Source organism: Phoxinus phoxinus (assembly GCF_949152265.1).
Source record: "Phoxinus phoxinus genome assembly, chromosome: 21".
NCBI lineage: Eukaryota > Metazoa > Chordata > Actinopteri > Cypriniformes > Leuciscidae > Phoxinus > Phoxinus phoxinus.
This window is the reverse complement of record NC_136896.1, coordinates 28,311,144-28,329,783: the sequence shown is the minus strand read 5'-3', so window position 1 is coordinate 28,329,783 and position 18,640 is coordinate 28,311,144. Positions and strand designations below refer to the sequence as shown.

The following is an 18,640-nucleotide window of genomic DNA, read 5'->3' as shown; positions in this document are numbered from 1 at the left end:
TGTTGGCTCTCTTACTGACCGGTACCTCATCAGTGGTAATTATACGATGACTTACAATCTTTGAATGTCCAATTTCATCGGTGCACACTTACGGCCAATCCTAAGCTATACTGTGCATTCTTGAAATGCTTGAAATGCAAATTCCAGATGAAATTAAGAAATCCATGGCAAGAATAATCTGGACAGTCAAATCAGTATCTTTCATCACGTACAATGTCAGCTTGAGTTGTTTACCATGCAGATCACATTCACACTCAGGCATTCCGATGGCAGTCTGCATCGGTCCATTTACCAGCATGAAAGTTTGACCTTTACTGGACTTCCACTGTTCTCGATGATCCAACTGCTTCCAGCATGACTCTTGAATTAACGATAGCGTACTTCCTGTATGAAAAAGTCTGTTATGAAGCAATATAGGTAAGGTAATATTTTTGAGCTGTGGTTGAAATGGTTGGTGGACACACTGCACTACACGGATGTTAGCAAGTGATGGTTTGGGACATGAATCCCTATTAGGCTGGACTTTCTTCTTGTGAGACTCTGGGCCCTATCTTGCACCCAGCGCAATTGACTTTGAACACCGACGCATGTATCATTCCTATTTTGCACCCGCGCACAGCGGACTTTTCCCTCCACAGACGCACGTCGGTAAATTAGGAAATGAACTTGCGCTCGCGGGGGCGGTTCAGCGCAAAGAGGAGGCGTGTTCCGGCGCAAAACTTCCATGGTGTTATTTTCCAGTTTTAGAAAACAATTCCGCCACTGACCAGGAAAAAAACAGTCTAAAGACAGTGGCGCGTTGCGCGTTAGTGATATGGTATTTTAAGGGCGCGTGCTTGGCCATAATGTTAACGCGCATCCACTTTGATTCTCTAATATAAACAGATGCAGCAGTTTTCATTTTTGCAAATCATACATTATTACAAGGAAAAATATTAACACACGAGGGAAATCATTGTTGTGTCCGTGAAGATGTGAAAAAGATCTATCTAGATTTAAAAAATAAAAAATAAAATCTAGATTAGGCTACACATTTTCCCAAATTATATGCCTGTTTAACCGAAGCTAATTTGGGTGGGTTTCTCCCATCATCCCCTTTTGCGGCCCTGACGAGAACGTCGGTTTCCTCGGCTGTGAACTGCTCCTGGCGTGCGCTGGCAAATCCGCCGTTATAATAGCAATCCGCCATGGAACAAGCACGCCTGCTCTTAAAGGGAATGTGAGAGGACGCTCTGATTGGTTTATTTCACGTTACGCTCAAACCACTCCTATGAATAATGAAGCTACTTCAGACCAACCCCTTTTAGATTTGCGTCGGGCGCAAGAGTCGTTTATCCCGCCGGGAAAATAGCAACAGCGCCGGGATCCGCCCACAAAGTTACTTGCGCTTTGCGCTTTGACACTTGCGTTTCAGATCGTTAAAATGTGTTAGCGTTACTCCAGTACCTTTTCAATTTGGGTACCAATTCTCACCAACTCTGCAACATTTTGTACTGAACATCGTAACAAGCTAGCCAATCGTGGGTTACAATTTCTCAAGATAGCTTGCAAGATTTCTCGCTCAGGCATATCCTGTTTCCATCTCAGAGAGAGGGCTCTGTAATGAAAGTCTTGTAGACTTTCTTGTACTCCCTGTTTCCTTTCTATCAGGCGTCTAGCTGTTTCTTCTTCATAATCTTCACTCAAGAAGGAACATAAGAAAACATATTTAAACTGCTGCCATGAGTGAACGTTTCTTTTTTATCAGCAAGCCACCAGTCCTTTGCAGTGTCCTTCAAGACAGAGGTTAGAGAATAAGCTACCATTTCATAATCAGAAAGAATGGCTAGCTATTCTTCACATTGTTCTATAAATGCAACTGGATCGTCACTGCTACCAAAACTTGGAAACTCTACTTTTATTGGAAGTTGGGATTGAATATGTTGTATGATGCTATTTTCAATGGTTGAAAGATGAGTATGGCTTTTTTGCACCTGATTTTGGACTTTATGAATTGGTGGAGGGACGTATGGACTTGGAGATGGCTGTAGGAGGAATAAGGGATTTGAACTTGTTGTCAAGTTGTATATCTCATCTCTTTAAACAGTCCACCATTGACTTCCCCAAATCTCTAAAGTGAAGTTTAAGTCTTTGTTGAATCCTTTCACACTCTCTTTCGGTGTGTTAAGTCAGCTTTTTTTTTCCACTTTCCTACATTTACTTTCCATTTCAGACTGGGAAAAACTGTCACTCACTTCAACGCAGCCTTCCAATCGTGTCTCGAGTGTTGCAACTTGTTCAAGCCAAACACCAGAAGCTTACATCCACCTGGGCTTTAAAATCCATATTTAGTTCGCAACATGCAGTGTTAAAGTCCCCGATAAAGAGTCCTTCTAAAAGACATGCAAATAAACTGTATCAAACTCTTAGCATCAAACCCAACATAGTCAAAAAAAGGCAGGTGCAAGTGGAGTCCGAAGATTTCCAGTTAAAGATTTATTTATTTTTTTGCAATGATCATACCCAGCAATAATCGCCAATTTAAAATAACTTAAATAACTTAAAATATTTTTTTCCTGTGATTCAAAGCTGAATTTTCAGCATCATTACTCCAGTCGTAAGTGTCACATGATCCTCCAGCAATCATTCTAATATGCTGATTTGCTGTTCAAAAAACTTGACTTCTTATTATCAATGTTGCAGTTGTGCTGCTTCATATTTTTGTGGAAACATGATTTAAAAAAAAAAGTCCAGAATTCCTTGATGAATAGAAAGTTCAAAAGAACAACATTTATTTGAAATAGAAATCATCTGTAACATTATAAATGTCTTTGTCACTTTTGATCAATTTAATGCATCCTTGCTGAATGAAAGTATTAATTTCTTTAAATAAATCTCACTGCTCCCAAACTCGTGACCAGTGAATGTCTCTTTCTACAATGATTGCATTGATTTGTATTTTCAGGGGGATTCAGGAGGTCCGATGGTGAGCAGGAATAGCTCTGTATGGGTCCAGTCCGGTGTCGTTAGCTTTGGGATTGGCTGTGCTCGACCTGAATATCCCGGTGTTTACACCAGAGTATCCCGCTATCAGGAATGGATCACATCCTTCATGTGCAGCGATCCTCCAGGTTTTGTGCAGTTTACCTCTGCTGGAAACGATTCTGACAACAGTTACACCTGTCCTGGTCTTTCTCCTCTTCCTACTTCTCGTCCTACTTCTCCTACTTCTCCTACTTCTCGTCCTACTTCTCCTCCTACTTATCCTACTTCTCCAACTACTTCTCGTCCTACTTCTCCTCCTACTTATCCTACTTCTCCAACTACTTCTCCTCCTACTTCTCCTACTTCTCCAACTACTTCTCCTACTTCTCGTCCTACTTCTCGTCCTACTTCTCGTCCTACTTCTCCTCCTACTTCTCCTACTTCTCCTCCTACTTCTCCTCCTACTTCTCCTACTTCTCCTCCTACTTCTCCTACTTCTCCTCCTACTTCTCCTACTTCTCCTCCTACTTCTCCTCCTACTTCTCCTCCTACTTCTCCATCTTCTGCAACATCTCTTACACAACACTCTTTGCTTCCATTTTATCTATTGCTTATAGCAATACCTGTCTTATTTTATATCTAAAGATACACCACTAAAGATAAACTCAAAAGTTTGGGGCCAGTAAGTTTTTATTTTATTTTATTTTTATTTTTTTATTATTATTCTTTTAAATTAAGGTTGTTGTTTTTTTCTGGCAAGAATGCATCCAATGCTTTTCAATTGTCTTCAATGCTTTTCTATTCATAAAAAATGGCTGCTGAAAATTCAGCTTCCCATCACAAGATTAAATTACATTTTTAAAAATATTACAATACAAAGCAGTTATTTTAAATTGTACTAATATTTCACAATAATACTGTCTTATTGAATTTTTGGATCAAATAAATGCAGCCTTGTTGAGCAGAAGAGACTTTTTTCAAAACATGTTAAAATCATATCGACCCCAAACTTTTGAATTGTAGTGTATGTACAAAAATAGACAACAAAACAATGCTAACATAAGTGGGGTTTGTACTCAATGACAGTCAATTACACTAAACTGAAGAGTTTTCAATATTTTGTTGTATTCATAATTAATCTTACACAATGTTAATTATTCCCTGACTTTTAAATTGTTCTAAATAATAATTAATTTCTTCCATATCCTGTATCCCATCAACTTATATATACTGGGTTATGATAATTTGTTATCTTTTACTGCTAAATATATATGCATTTTATATGCGGATGCATATTATATTTCACAAATCACAAAAATATATTTGTTTTTCTGGGTTTTGATGTAGTAATATAATTTGTCACAATCAGTTTTGTATTCTGTTGATGTTGTTCCACATATGATGTCACATATCAATGTAATTTCAGTAGATTAAGTGTTTTTATCTAGTTTTAAGAAAGTGCTGTTGTTCTGTTAGACTGACTTCTGGATGGGCTGATATACTTTTGTTGCATTGTGGCAGAAAATTATCTTTATTATCTTTCTCTTTAGTCTGTATCCTTTCATTGGGTGAAAATATTAATTACAATTTGTAATACACTTTTTAGAAAATCATTTAATTGTGGTTATGGTGGTATACTGCCTATAACGGGCTTATTTTATTAAAGTGAATGTATCTTTATACAATAATTGCAAAAAATAAATGAATAAATAAATGGGAAGTCTTTAGAAAATGCAAGGAAAGATTCCTGGGTTTCTTTACTGTGGGACAATCATTCATTTTCTTCCTCAACACAATGCATGTCGTCTGGGTTTTGAGTGAAGTTGCTGACTTGCACTGCCTTCCCTTCTCATTTCAAATAGTTCCCCTCACACTTCATGGGGTTTTCCAGGATGTTGATGTCCCAGTAATTGTTAAATGTCTATTGAAAAGTGGATCCTAAACACCCCATGATGACAAACAAATAGTTGCTCTGACTTACGGCGGGTAGTGCGGTGGACGTAGGGCTTTCACCATTCCTGGGGCAAAGTCTAGGCAGGATGCCATGGCGAGATCGACAGAGCCTGCAAATCCCTGATTCTTTTTAAAGAAGTGATAGCCAAACATCTTAAAAGTCAGGAGTTTATCAGATGCTGACTCAAGAGGCTCAACCAGACCCTCCAGGACTATAGTCCCATGAAGGGCTGGCCGGGTATCGTTCAAATATTTTCGATACCGATACATTGACTTCGATACCGGTTCCTTAACGACACTTTTTTCAATACCAATTTTATGAAATCCGGTTTAACAAGATTACCTAAAAAAACGGGTTTTATTTTTTCAGTTTGTTAGTCTCATTTTTTGAGTCTGTAAAAAAGCACCAGTGCTAAAGATTTCTATATGTATCCTAATCATTTAATATCTAAGCTCAAGTGCATTTGTTCGATTTTTCTCATAATTACTTGCAAATGTATTTATTTCTTTTAAAAACAAGGGAATAAAATAATTTGAATTAATTTAATATTTTTTTTTTTTTAGAAATTTAGAATTTTGTAAATGTCAAAATTATATCGTTAAATACTTTTAATTGATATCTTAAATTTGACAATCTTTGTAAACTATTTAACTATAGCCTACTTAGAAAAACCTGCTCATATTTTAATTTACAGAATCAATAACCCTCATAATAAAATAGGGATGTGGTGCTAAATTGACACATATCTCTAAAATGTGTAACTTTGATGAGTTTCCAAGCGGCAGCAAAATAAAAGTCCCTCTTCCGGCAATATGGGCAATAAATTGACAAGAACACTTATCGGACAATTAAGAGATATCTAGATATAACGGTAGACCGGTAGACGGTATAAATATGTTAATAATTCACTAACATTACAGTGTGCATCATGGTAGTATTGTCTGATAACGTTACTTCTACCGTGGTACCCCTACAGTACTTTTTAGTCAGTGTCTGAAACCAGTGTGCAAGTTTGAGGCCAATACACTCACCCACTATTCTCCTTTCTTTGAGACATCCACAGAGATCTGGCACATTCTCCAAGTTGGATTTGTTTCTCTTGTTGAGGTTGGACAGAATGTCGGTTAAAATGTCTAACGACACCAATCCAAATCTCAGGTTTCTCTGTTCCTTTGTGGGCGATGCAAATCGTAGTAGTTGGCGCCATTTGTTCGTAAAGATAATCTTTTTTTTAGACACACAATAAAACGCATCGATTTCCACCAGGTGGCGCGCTTTAACTCAGAAAGCCAGATTTGTCATAATTGATATATTCATATACCAAAATATAATTATTTAAACCTATCATTTTTAGACTTTATTACAGGCACACGAATATAAATATGAGAAAGGGATTTCATTAAAATCATTGTTTGTTTGTTATGTTTTCGAAATTCCTTAATCCATAACCATAACCACCCTACTGTATATTCATGCCGTGTGTGCATGTCAAAAAATCTATTCCGATTTGAGGCTTATTACATAAACGCGCATATCACCCCGAAATATATAAAATATGAAAACACTCTCCCTCCTTTAGTGGACTTAAATATTGGTACTACCAGAAGGCCTTAATTTTTTTATCTTAAAGAGCGTGATGGATTGTAGGGTGACATACTAAACTGTTTAGGGCAGGGATAGGCAACTCCGGTCCTGGAGGACCACTGTCCTGCAGAGTTTAGCTTCAGCCCTGATAACAACTCACCTGCACCTGTATCTATCTAGTAATCCTGAAAACATTGATTGCCTTGTTCAGGTGTGTTTTGGAGCTAAACTGGACAGTGGCCCTCCATGACCGAAGTTGCATATCCCTGGTTTAGGGCCTTGTAGGTCAGTAGCAATACTTTATAATTTATACAGAACTTAAAAATGTAACCAGTGCAGAGATTATAAAAATGGTTTTATATGATCATATTTTCTTGACCTGGTAAGAACTCTAGCTGCTGCATTTTGGACTAATTGTAGCTTTTTTTTATTGAGGATGCAGGACAACCAGCAAGTGATGAATTACAGTAATCTAATCTAGAGGTCATGAATGCATGAGCTAACTTTTCTGCATCTGAAACAACAATGTTTCTGAGGTGGAAGCAGGCTGTTTTTGTAACACATTGTAACGGGTTGAAGACAGCAGGAGAAGACGAGGATGTAAACGCAGGGTTATTTAATAAAGTAACGCATAAAACAGAGAACAGAGAACACAGAACTCGAAGAACAAAGGAACAAAACCAGGGGGAATCGCAGAGACAGAGGCAACCATTACACGTACAATCCTCATTGGACTCTCAAATTATATATTGACTTGGCCCTGCAACTGAGCGGCTTGACTTTTACTGTGGGTTTGGCGGACGAGGAGCTCCGCAACCCCAGAGTTCGCGCCAAGTCTGAGCATCTTCACGTCACGTCTGCCGATCCAGAGACTGGTCATGTCACGTCAGCCGATCCAGAGATTGTACAGTCTCTACAGTACAGCAGAGGTGTCAAAAGTATTCACATTCATTACTCAAGTAGAAGTATAGATACTAGGGTTTAAAATGACTTCTGTAGAAGTTGAAGTATCAACTCAAGCTTTTTACTCAAGTAAAAGTGTAAAAGTACATGGTTTCAAAACTACTTAAAGTATAAAAGTAAAAGTAATGCAAGGCAAAAAATGCCATTAAGGACATAAGCTTAGACCGCGCCAAAGGGGCCTATAGTGCACCCCACCTCATCAAAAAAAATAATAATAATAATAATTCTAAGGCCATAATGACTATAATGTTATATATATTAAAATGTAAATGTTGAAAAACTTGTGAGGCACTAGGCTATAGCTGTATAACAGGTATACCTGTTTCAGCCACATATAAAGATTTCGGATATTGCCATCTTTGTGGGGATATTTTGACACTATAATGGTTGCGCGCACACACACACTCTCTCTCTCCCACACACACACACGCACGCACTCTCTCTCTCTCTCTCTCTCTCTCTCTCTCTCTCTCTCTCTCTCTCTCTCTCTCTCTCTCTCTCTCTCACACACACACACACACTCTCTCTCTTCTCTCTCTTCTGTCTCACACACACACTCTCTCTCCTCTCTCTCTCTCTCACACACACACACACACACTCTCTAAAAACGGCTGTCCCCAAAGCAATATTTGACGCGATTTGCCCCGTATTCTTGAGCATAAAACTGTTGATTTCTCCCTCGCTTACCGCATCTACAGTAGGTTTCCTTCGGAGGAGTTTTGCCGCTTCGCACAAACCAAATGTAACTAAAGCACTTTTGCATTTTATATGTAAATGTGTGGGTACACTATTTACAGTGCGTGACTGGTCCACATAAAGTTATGACTGTCCTTTTCATGACTTCCTGTATGTTTTCATACCTTTTTTTGCCTTTCAAATTGTGGTCAAGTACTCAGCATAAATGAAAGCATTTATAAATGAAAGCATAAATGAAAGCAAAAGTCGAGTGGACAAGCTGAAGTCCATACATTTGTGACCAACTTAGAGCACTAATAAGGCAAGAATGGATTACAATCAGTCAGGGTTTGGCCCAGAAGCTGATATAGCATGAGAGAGCGAACTGCAGAGATATGAAGAAGAAGAAGAAGAGTCAACACTGAAAATATTGACTCTTTTGCATATTGAATGTTATTGCCAATAAAAGCCTTTAAATATCATATAAATATCTTTATTATTGTTTTTCAGTGTACCATAAACATGTGAAAAATGTATCTACAAATACTGAAACAGTAAACTTTGCGAATCAACATTTGTTTAGTCTGTTTAGTCACTAATGTTTTCCTCTCAGACCTGGACCTGAGCCTGAGCCTTTTCATCAGACCTCTTGCCAGATCTATCTAAAGTTAGTGTGACGTGTTAGCCGTGTTGTTGTTTTTTGTTTTGTTTTTTTTTTGACATTTTTTAATTAAAAAAATTAAGATTCTCATTGTTTACGTATCCTGAAACTATGGTAAATGGCTGGAACCACTGCTGTATTTTATATGTAAATGTATGGGTAAAAAATTTTACAGTGCGTGACTGGTCCACATAAAGTTATGACTATCCTTTTCATGACTTCCTGTATGTTTTCATACCTTTTTTGCCTTTCAAATTGTGGTTAAGTACTCAGGATAGTACACACTCTCTGATATGTTGTGATGATTAATATAACAGTGAAGATAATTATCACTATTACTGTTGTGAGATTGGCTTTTGTCCATGTTAAGCTACCGTAGTTTGGGGATGCTAACCATCATGACAATTACAATCCATGGAAAGATATACAAGATAAGAAATTTAGGTAACACTTTATAATAACTGCACACTATTAATCATTAGTTAAGCATTAGTAAACAGTTATTTCGTCATTTATAAAGCATTAATAGACAATAATAAGCAGTTTATAAATACAGTTAAAAATGCTTTATTCTTGATTTAAAAGCATATCTATAATGTGTTTAATAATCATATTTTCATATGTTATTAATTATCAATTTATCATTTCTAAATTAAGTACTGCATTATTTACAAACCAGTTATTTAAGAGTTGTCAGTGGTTCATAATATTACTTATAAATGATTAATAAACTATTTAAATGTACATTCATACATCTTATTATTCAGGCGTATATTAATAGTTACTTAGTGTGTTAATAAATGCTTTATTAACATGAATTTCTACTGTAATTCATGGTTAATTCAGGTAGTTATAAAGCATTTAGTAGTGGTCAGTTAACTATTGTTGTGAGCTCATCTAAAGTGAGGACTAGTTATGCCTTGTAAAGCATTTACAAAGGAGATTTAAAGGCTGTTAATATTTCTATGTTCTGTATTACTGTGTTGTGTTTGTTTATTTTTTCTGTTTAGAAGACAAATGAGCCTTTAAATCTCCTTTGTAAATGCTTTACAAGCCATGAATAGTCCTCACTTTAGATTAGCTCACAAAATAGTTAACTCACCACTACTAAATGCTTTATAACTACATGAATTTACTACATTTACTTACACTTTCTAAGTGATCTTATGAATCACTGACAACTCCTAAATAACTGGTTTGTAAATAATGCTATACTTCATTTAGAAATTAGAAATAGATATGCTTATAAATCAAGAATAAAGCATTTGTAGCTGTATTTATAAACTGCTTATTAATGTCTATGAATGCATTAAATGATGAATTAACTGTTTACTAATGCTTAACTAATGATTAATAGCGTGCAGTTATTATAAAGTGTTACCGAAATTTACATTTATAATAGCCAATTTTGCTTAAATTAAGGATTGCAAAAATAAATACACCCTTAATTAAATTCAACAAACATGTAATATCCTAGTAGGCCTATGTCCTCCATAATACTGCTCTGACCCTTGGCAGTGAGTGTACAAGTTCATGACAAATTGTCACATAAAAATTCAGTTTGACTACGGTCTAGAGGGATGCAATTCGAAACCTCACCATTAGATGCCGCTAAAAATCACATACTGTGCACCTTTAAAGGAACACGGTGACTTTTTGGGACTTTAGCTTATTCACTGTATCCCCCAGAGTTAGATAAGTCCATACTCTTTTCATCTCAGTGTGAGCCGTAACTCTGTCTGACGCACCCACGCTAGCCTAGCTTAGCACAAACACTGGAGGTAAACGGCTCCAGCTAGCATACTGCTCCCAATAAGTGACAAAATAACGCCAATATTTTCCTATTTACATGTTGTGATTTGTATAGTCACAGCGTGTACAAATAACAAGGTCACATGAGACACAGACATCTTCTAACCATACACACTGGGAACTATTTCCTAAGAAGGTGAAGCACTGCTACTTCTGGGGAGTGATTTGCTCGCAGCGCCTGAGACGCCCTGTGGTGAGGAGCAGAGAGTTCGCTCAGAGTGTTGCGCAAATCACTCCGCAGAAGTAGCAGTGCTTCGCCTTCTGAGAATATAGTTCCCAGTGTGTATACGGTTAGAAGATGTCTGTCTCATGTGACCTTGTTATTTGTACACGCTGTGACTATTCAAATCACAACATATAAATGTTCTGCAGATTGCAGAAAAATGCAGATTTTCACAAAACTTTCATGGCCCCAACAATATTGTATAGTATGAATATCTGAATATATCTGCAATATATCGAAAGAAAGAACAGAGCCTCTGCTTAAAAAAATAATATATATTCTATATATATATATATATATATATATATATATATAGCCTATATATATATATATATATATATATATATATATATATATATATATATATATATATATATTCTAGAGGGTAAGTTTCATAAAAAAGCATTTTGAACAAAAAGCTTTTTGTCAGTCTTCTTCCTGATCGGATTCAGAGCGATGGATTATCAACAGATGGAGTAGATCGAGTCCATCAACACCCCCAAAGCTTCAGTCCAATAAAGGCTACCTCGTCCTGGGTTGACATTTCATTAGGTAACGTTAGGCATTACAGGCATTTTACAAGTGCATAAGCAATGCTTTTATTGCTTGTATATGCTTTTTTGCCTGTTTTAATGGATTCTGTACACTTTAAGAAGGTGTGTAATAGCGCCCCCTATGTATAAGTAATGTATAACAGTGAAAGCATGGATTGAGAAAAACTGTCAATGGCAGGGAAGTGTTGTTTCATAAATGAAGGACAATTCTCAAGGGGGTAATCCATCAGCCAGAAACTGAAGCTTCCCCCGGGCGCCACCATTGTAGCAGACCATCACCTACTGTTAGCATCACCTACTGATTAAAGACTCCATTTGTCCATTTTTTTTTCTAAAGAAACACGACAATGTATAAAAGGCTCCATTACTTTGTATCTTACGTTATGGCCCCGTAGAAGCAGTTTTTGTAAAAATAGGCTAACGAATGCGCCATAACCACGCAACGTGGAGGCATAAAGTTCGATAAAGTCAAGGGAGAAGCCCATAGAGAGTGATAAAGTTGTTCCTGCTGCTAGCTCATAAACAGCTAATACTCACGCTCTCCGTCTCTGCGAGATTCGGAAGGGAATGATTCAGATTTCTCTCGGCACATCTACTAGAAGACTGACAGCTGTCAGACAGGTTGCTCACGTCACTTCAACGTCGTCATGCTCAGTTTGAGTCTGCGCAGTACGCCCGGCCATCAGGAAGTGAGTGCTTCTAATTGACTTCACTTTTCTCCGTTGAAACATGGGGTCGCTATGTCCAGTTTATATACCGTCTATGACAATTCTGTCAATGTCGGAGAAAGAGTTCTATTTGTGGGGAATATAAAGATCCTTTCACACCAAAAGTGAAATGAGTAAATTTCAGCCTGTAAAAAGTGCAAATTCACGCCTGTACAGTAGAGGGCGCAGCTCAAACAAATACAATGGGTAGAAATGTATTATTATTAATATTATTGAACTCTAATGCTAAAACTATGTAACACAGTTACTTTATAAATTAATACAAGTTAAAATCATTACTATTTGTCACCCTTTACGACGTCTGTCTGTGGGTTTTGCAAATGTTTAGCCAATGAGAAGAGCTTGTGATCAAATCTCATAACTCCATTTCCTCCTCAATCCAGTAGGCTAGTATGTTCCTAATAACTCCGCCCCATCTTTATCATGAAAGAAGTGCCACTAGCAGTTTGGAGCGTACGTCTCTGCTTATTTACGATGCAGCATCATGCAAGGGTAAATACAGAACTGGTTCTTTGAATAAGAACAGCGTTTTCTTTACTTAACAAACAGATTATATGTGATGGGTAATGTTTTATGTGTAGTAGGCTATATAGTGTTGCATATACATATACTAATGTTAAAATAGTGCCCGCTTAGAGGCGGAGGGATTTAGAGTGGGTGGTTGTTATGGGTTTGGTTTTGTTGTAGGCTGTTGCCGGGCTGTAGCTAAATAAAAGTGAGTAAAAGATTTTCTGGTTGTCATCCGTCCTCTCACCTCAATGCACGATATAAAAGGTTATAGATAGAAAACATTACAATGTATTTGAGGAGTGGAGAAGAGCGTCTTGCATTTGTTGTTGAGTAAAAGCCAAAATGGCCTGTGCGTAGCGCTTCATTATAATGTGAGAAAGTACTGCGGCAAGTTTTTGTGCCATCTAGTGGTTAACTTTAGAGGAATATAAAAATCAAAGGTGCCTTTTACCCCAAGTAGGCTACCCTTCAAGGAAGCCTAATATGTCTTCTATGTAAAGAGTGAATTTGTTAACGTTCAGAGAGAGGTGTACTCATTTGTGCCGACTACAGAATGCACAATGTGGTTTTTGTAATACTTAAAATCTTGAAGTCTTATTTTCAGAGATATGTAAAAAAAAATTATCTTTAGATTTATTATCTAACCATGTTAAGCTTGCTTGTGAGACAGATAAAGAGTTTTTCTTTTTCTTTTTTTACATCTAATGAAGGAAACAGTGCCTTCTGGTGGAGGGGAGATATAATTATTTCCCCCTCCAATCTGTTGTTCACTGTTTACTTGGGAGAGCAAGAGAGATGGTGTACTCTTACAAACGTTTATTTTAATAATACAATAGGAGTAAAAGGCCTCACTTTATTTGAAGGTGGCATACTGTAGTAATAACTGTAAATTATGCATGATTACAAGTAACTAACCCTAAACCAAACCCTAACCATAACTATATAGTAATTACATGTAGCCTAGTTAATTAATAGGCCTATTACTTAGTACTTATTTGAGTAAGTACAATATAACTACGTCACCTTAAAATAAAGTTTTAACCGAGAAAAATAATTAGTGGCAACACTTCACAATAAGGTCTAATTTATTAACATTAGTAAATGCATTAGCTTATATCAATTAACCATGAGCAATATATTTTTAAAGCATTTATTAATCTTTCTTAATGTTAGTTCAATTATAATTGTTCATTGTTTGTTTATATTAGTTCACAGTACATTAACTAATGTTAAATTCAAGTTCTTATTTAAAATTTTTATTAGTAAACATTGAAATTAACTCTGACTGAGAAAAATAATTTGCTACTTTATTTTAACTAATGTAATTAACTAATGTTAACAAATGAAACCTTATTGTAACATTTTAGAAGTAAATTTTTAACTTTTGTTTGTAATATTTAGTCTAATCATGTATTACATTACACTATTCCTTATTATTCAGAGGACAGGTACACAGAGTGCATAGCAACATTTTTGCATATTCATATTCATAAAGAGTATATTCAAATTCTCAAATTAGTGATGTAAATGATGTCATTCCATATAAGATGTCAGTAGTGGATAGAGGACAGAAGTTGTCAGAAACAGCTGTCAACATACGTCAAGGTATGCAAGGGGTTTTCAGATATTATTTGACATATTTTGGTATAAAAATAAAATTTTTAAGACTTGCATAGATTTATTGCTAAATATTCTATAATGATTCATGATTGTATATTTCTATGTTTATTTTCTCCTCAGATCCACTTCTTTTTTAGAGCCAACTGCTTTCATTACAATGGAGTATCTGAAGTATCTGATGCTGATATTTCTCATCAGTAAGTGTTTCTGTGTGTTTGTCAATATTTATTACAAATAAGCTTTAAACATATTTTTCGAAAAGAATGCAAATAATTTAGTATTCCCTACAATGGCAATACAATGTCAGGTGTTTGAAAAAGGGCAACTAACAATCATAATATATATATATATATATATATATATATATATATATATATATATATATATATATATATATATATATATATATATATATATATATATTTAATCAAATTATCTCAAATGATTTATTCTAAACAGCCTAAAGTTTCTAAACTTCTAAATAGACACACTGGAAGAAATAATTTTTTAGAAGTTTTAAATAAAACAATGATTATTATGTTTTACAAGAGAATACTATTTCAGTCTTTCTACTTCAACATGTCATGTTTAATTCAGTGTGTTACTTGCATTTCTTTATAATTGTTAGTGAAATTAACTAGAATTTTTTTTTCAGTGCTATAATAGGTCATCTGGTTGTATTGGTTGTCTTCAAAGCATTATTGGTGTTGATACTGACAGTATGTGTTTCTAGTTGTCTAGTTGTAACAATTTAAAAAAGCGCTATATCAATAATATTACCAGTAATGAGGGCCTTCAGACAATTATAAATAGTTGTAATGCACAGCATTGAAGTGTATGGTGAGCATTTGTTCCATCCATTGAAAGAATGACATTCAATTCTTAGGAAACAGAGGCAAATCATTAATATTAATGTTTATAATACAGGGCTCAGGTACACTGGTTAAATAACTGGGTTTTACATACAAAATAAATAAGTGGGTTTCACATACAGCAACTTTTGAAGCTAAAAAATAACAGCACCAATATTTCTTGTATAAATACATTTCAACGAAAAAAGTGAAGTGAATAATTTCTTTCATTCTTGATATATCATCTGTCATTCTCAAGTACAACTAGAAGGAAACCGTGTGAATCTTTTCTGTGATCACAGAGCGGCTAAAACCAATATCCATTTTTGTTAACACTTTATTTTAAGGGTCCATAATCATGCGGTGGTTAAGTATTAACATGCCAGTAATTATTAATTGAACATATAGTAAAATAATATTAGCCATTATTTATTAGTTATGAACACTAGAAATTGCCTTTAGTAGTACTGTGTAACTTAGTCAAATTACTGGCTTATTCTGGTCAATAAACTTATAAGTGCATCACTTAATAAGTGCCATATACAAATCAGTAAATCAAGCGTAGCGCTAGTTCTGGCAGGTCACGTTAGTCAAGCTCGCATCAGCTGACTCTCAGCTGATCCACATCTACATATAGGAATACGTGCTTATCACACATATATAAGCTCCTTCAGTATTATCAGCAGCGATCACGTCTCTCAGGAGCGCATTACCCTCCTCCCTCCCCAGCTCCACCTCTCGCCAGTCAGGATTTGGCATTCTGATTCCTCTTGAATCAGAATAAATTCTCGAATTATGTTGTACTTTAATGCTTGCTTGCTTAATGATGCTTAGTGAATTAAATATATTTGCATACATTCATGTTGGTTCTTCACTTTTCATATTGTCTATTAAACAAATTTTAGCTATTTATATTACTCAAAACTGTAAAACCAACACTAAAACATGATGATAATGATTATATTTGTCAGGTTAATTAATAGATGGTAAAGATGTTATGTTAACATATGTTAATCACTTCAACATTTTTTTTAAGTTATACTTGTCAACTACCATTAAAGTATTAGACTGTCTGCACTTTAATTTGATGCTCCAACAACAGACTAGAAGTACCTTTGCAAGTATATGTCTTAAACCTATCCATAACCATCCATAACCTAACAGTCTAATACTCTACTATTTTAGGAGTTAGTTGACATTTAGTGTTAAAGTTAGGCAAGGCAAGTTTATTTGTGCCCAATCCTGCTCCTGGCGATCGACTGTCCTGCACAGTTCATCTCCAACCCTAATCAAACACACCTGAAGCAACCAATTAAGGTCTTCAGAGCACGTCAGGATCACTTGAAAATTTAAAGGCAGGTGTGTTTGATTAGGGCTGGAGATGAACTGTGCAGGACAGTCGATCGCCAGGAGCAGGATTGGGCACCCTAGCGACATTTCATACACTATGGAAATTCAAAGTGCTTCACAGAAAGGAATTAAAATACCGTATATATCGGGTATATACGGTATTTTAATTCCTTTCTGTGAAGCACTTTGAATTTCCATATAAGACGACAAGGATGTAGCACTGTCTGATCATTTCTGTATTTTCTTTGACATATTGATCTCTCCTGCCATTGAAGCTAGATCTGTGTCTGTCAAGAAGAGATGCTTAAATGAGAACATTAGTGTGCTATTTATGAAGGCCATATATTTAACACCAAGCATATCTGCGGACTCTGTTGATTCTCTCCTTGAGTCCTTTAACTCAAAAGTACAGAGTGTAATAGATGATATTGCTCCTGTGAAAGTCAGGAAGAAGAGTGGCAGACAAAAAGCACCTTGGAGAAACTCAACAGCAGTGCAAAATATGAAAAGACAATGCAGAAAAACAGAGCGCATGTGGCGGAAGACAAAACTTGTAGTCCTACAAACCTTTAATCTATAAAGACAGCCTCCATGCTTTCAATGTGGAACTAGGCAAAGCTAGACAGACTTTCTTCTCAAATATTATAAACAGAAACAGAAACAACACACACACTGCTACTGTAGAGAGTCCAACAAACCTCCCAAGCCAGATTCATAGTGAAATGCTCTCAGACAGCAAATGCAGTGAGTTTGCTTCCTTCTTCTCTGAGAAAATCAATAATATCAGAAAGGCGATCAGCATATCCTCGTGTGGCACTGAGGTAAGACAGATCAGACCACACTTCTCTATGGGACTTTTCCAAAGTCCCTTAAAACGGCAGTTGTCAAGCCCCTCCTGAAAAAGAGCAATCTGGATAGCAACATATTGAGCAATTACAGACCAATCTCAAATCTTCCTTTCTTTTTTGCCTGACACAGGCAAAACATCAATTCTGGTTTACTCGACCTCAGTGCTGCATTTGACACTGTCGATCATAACATACTTCTTGACCAAATTACTTACCACAGCTATGCAGATGACACACAGATCTACTTAGCCCTATCGCCCACTGATTACAGCCCCATTGACTCCTTGTGCCAATGCATTGATGAAGTGAACAGTGGGATGTGCCAAAAATTTCTTCAGTTAAACAAAGACAAAACTGAAGTCAACATCCCATCTTACTCACTTCATACTCTTCATGACACAGTTATAATTGCCTCATGACAACCAATGTCAAAACCAACCACAATACAGTTTAATGTAATGTTAACCCATAAAGCTAAGTGGGTTTTTAAGTTTGATCATTAATCATTTTCAGACATATTCATGACAGGTTATGATGTATTGGTTTATGTCAAGTTGTCATAACAAAGACATCTCAAACAATGTCATATTTGATTTATAAATGTCATAATTGAGCGAATGACACTTAATGACAGTTGTCATAAACATGTATAAAACCTCCTTCATATTCATGACATGTGTTATGTCATGATTATGAAGGTGTCATGATGTCAGTCTTATGCACACCCCTTCAAGTAAAGTTAGTCTTTTTATTGTTTTATTATGCTTCTCAAAAATCTCAAAAGTCCACACAAGTAAGGCTGGGATTATGACCTAGTGGTGGAGTCTTGCATTCAATTTTGCTGAATACATTTACTAGTTTACAACTTAGCTGGATTCATAGGATGTGATTATCAGCTTATTCATGCCCAGTCAATTGGAGTATCTATCGATTGGAGTATCACCAGTATCTAAAATACTGAAATGAGCAGAGATTCTGCAACAGATTGTGAACCACAATGTGATTAATCTTGAACATACTCACACTGTGTTTGACTTTTATTTAACTACTTCTGTCCTTTTACATTTTAGATGACACAAGACAATCTATACAAGGTAACAATGTGTTTAAAGTATAAAAAATATCAAAAATTTGGTGAATTATTTACAGTTCCTACTATTCCCTTCAGCACAACACTGTGGGGTTTCCTCATTGAACACTCGTATTGTGGGAGGTGAGGATGCACCTGCGGGGAACTGGCCTTGGCAGGTCAGTCTACACTCTTATGGCTATTTCACCTGTGGAGGGTCCCTCATCAGCCACGAATGGGTGCTCACTGCGGCTCACTGCGTTTACTTCTCGTA

General features: G+C 36.0%; 2 protein-coding genes across 2 annotated transcripts in view; both read left to right on the top strand.

Annotated features, from left to right (window-relative positions):
- The window catches only part of LOC306989206 (transmembrane protease serine 9-like), a 43,199-nt gene extending 38,108 nt beyond the window's left edge, over positions 1-5,091 (top strand). Inside the window, exon 19 of the mRNA XM_079594652.1 lies at positions 2,945-5,091. Within this exon, the coding sequence (XP_079450778.1) occupies positions 2,945-3,607 (663 nt within the window). The 3' untranslated portion in view covers positions 3,608-5,091. The remainder of the gene's footprint in view (positions 1-2,944) is intronic.
- Positions 5,092-14,179: 9,088 nt separating this feature from the next.
- Positions 14,180-18,640, top strand: part of LOC306989618 (uncharacterized protein) — a gene marked incomplete at its 3' end in the record, with an annotated part of 71,030 nt that continues 66,569 nt past the window's right edge. The window contains exons 1-4 of the mRNA XM_079595466.1: positions 14,180-14,233; positions 14,369-14,445; positions 18,368-18,391; positions 18,466-18,637. Of these exons, the coding sequence (XP_079451592.1) occupies positions 14,406-14,445; positions 18,368-18,391; positions 18,466-18,637 (236 nt within the window). The 5' untranslated portion in view covers positions 14,180-14,233; positions 14,369-14,405. The remainder of the gene's footprint in view (positions 14,234-14,368; positions 14,446-18,367; positions 18,392-18,465; positions 18,638-18,640) is intronic.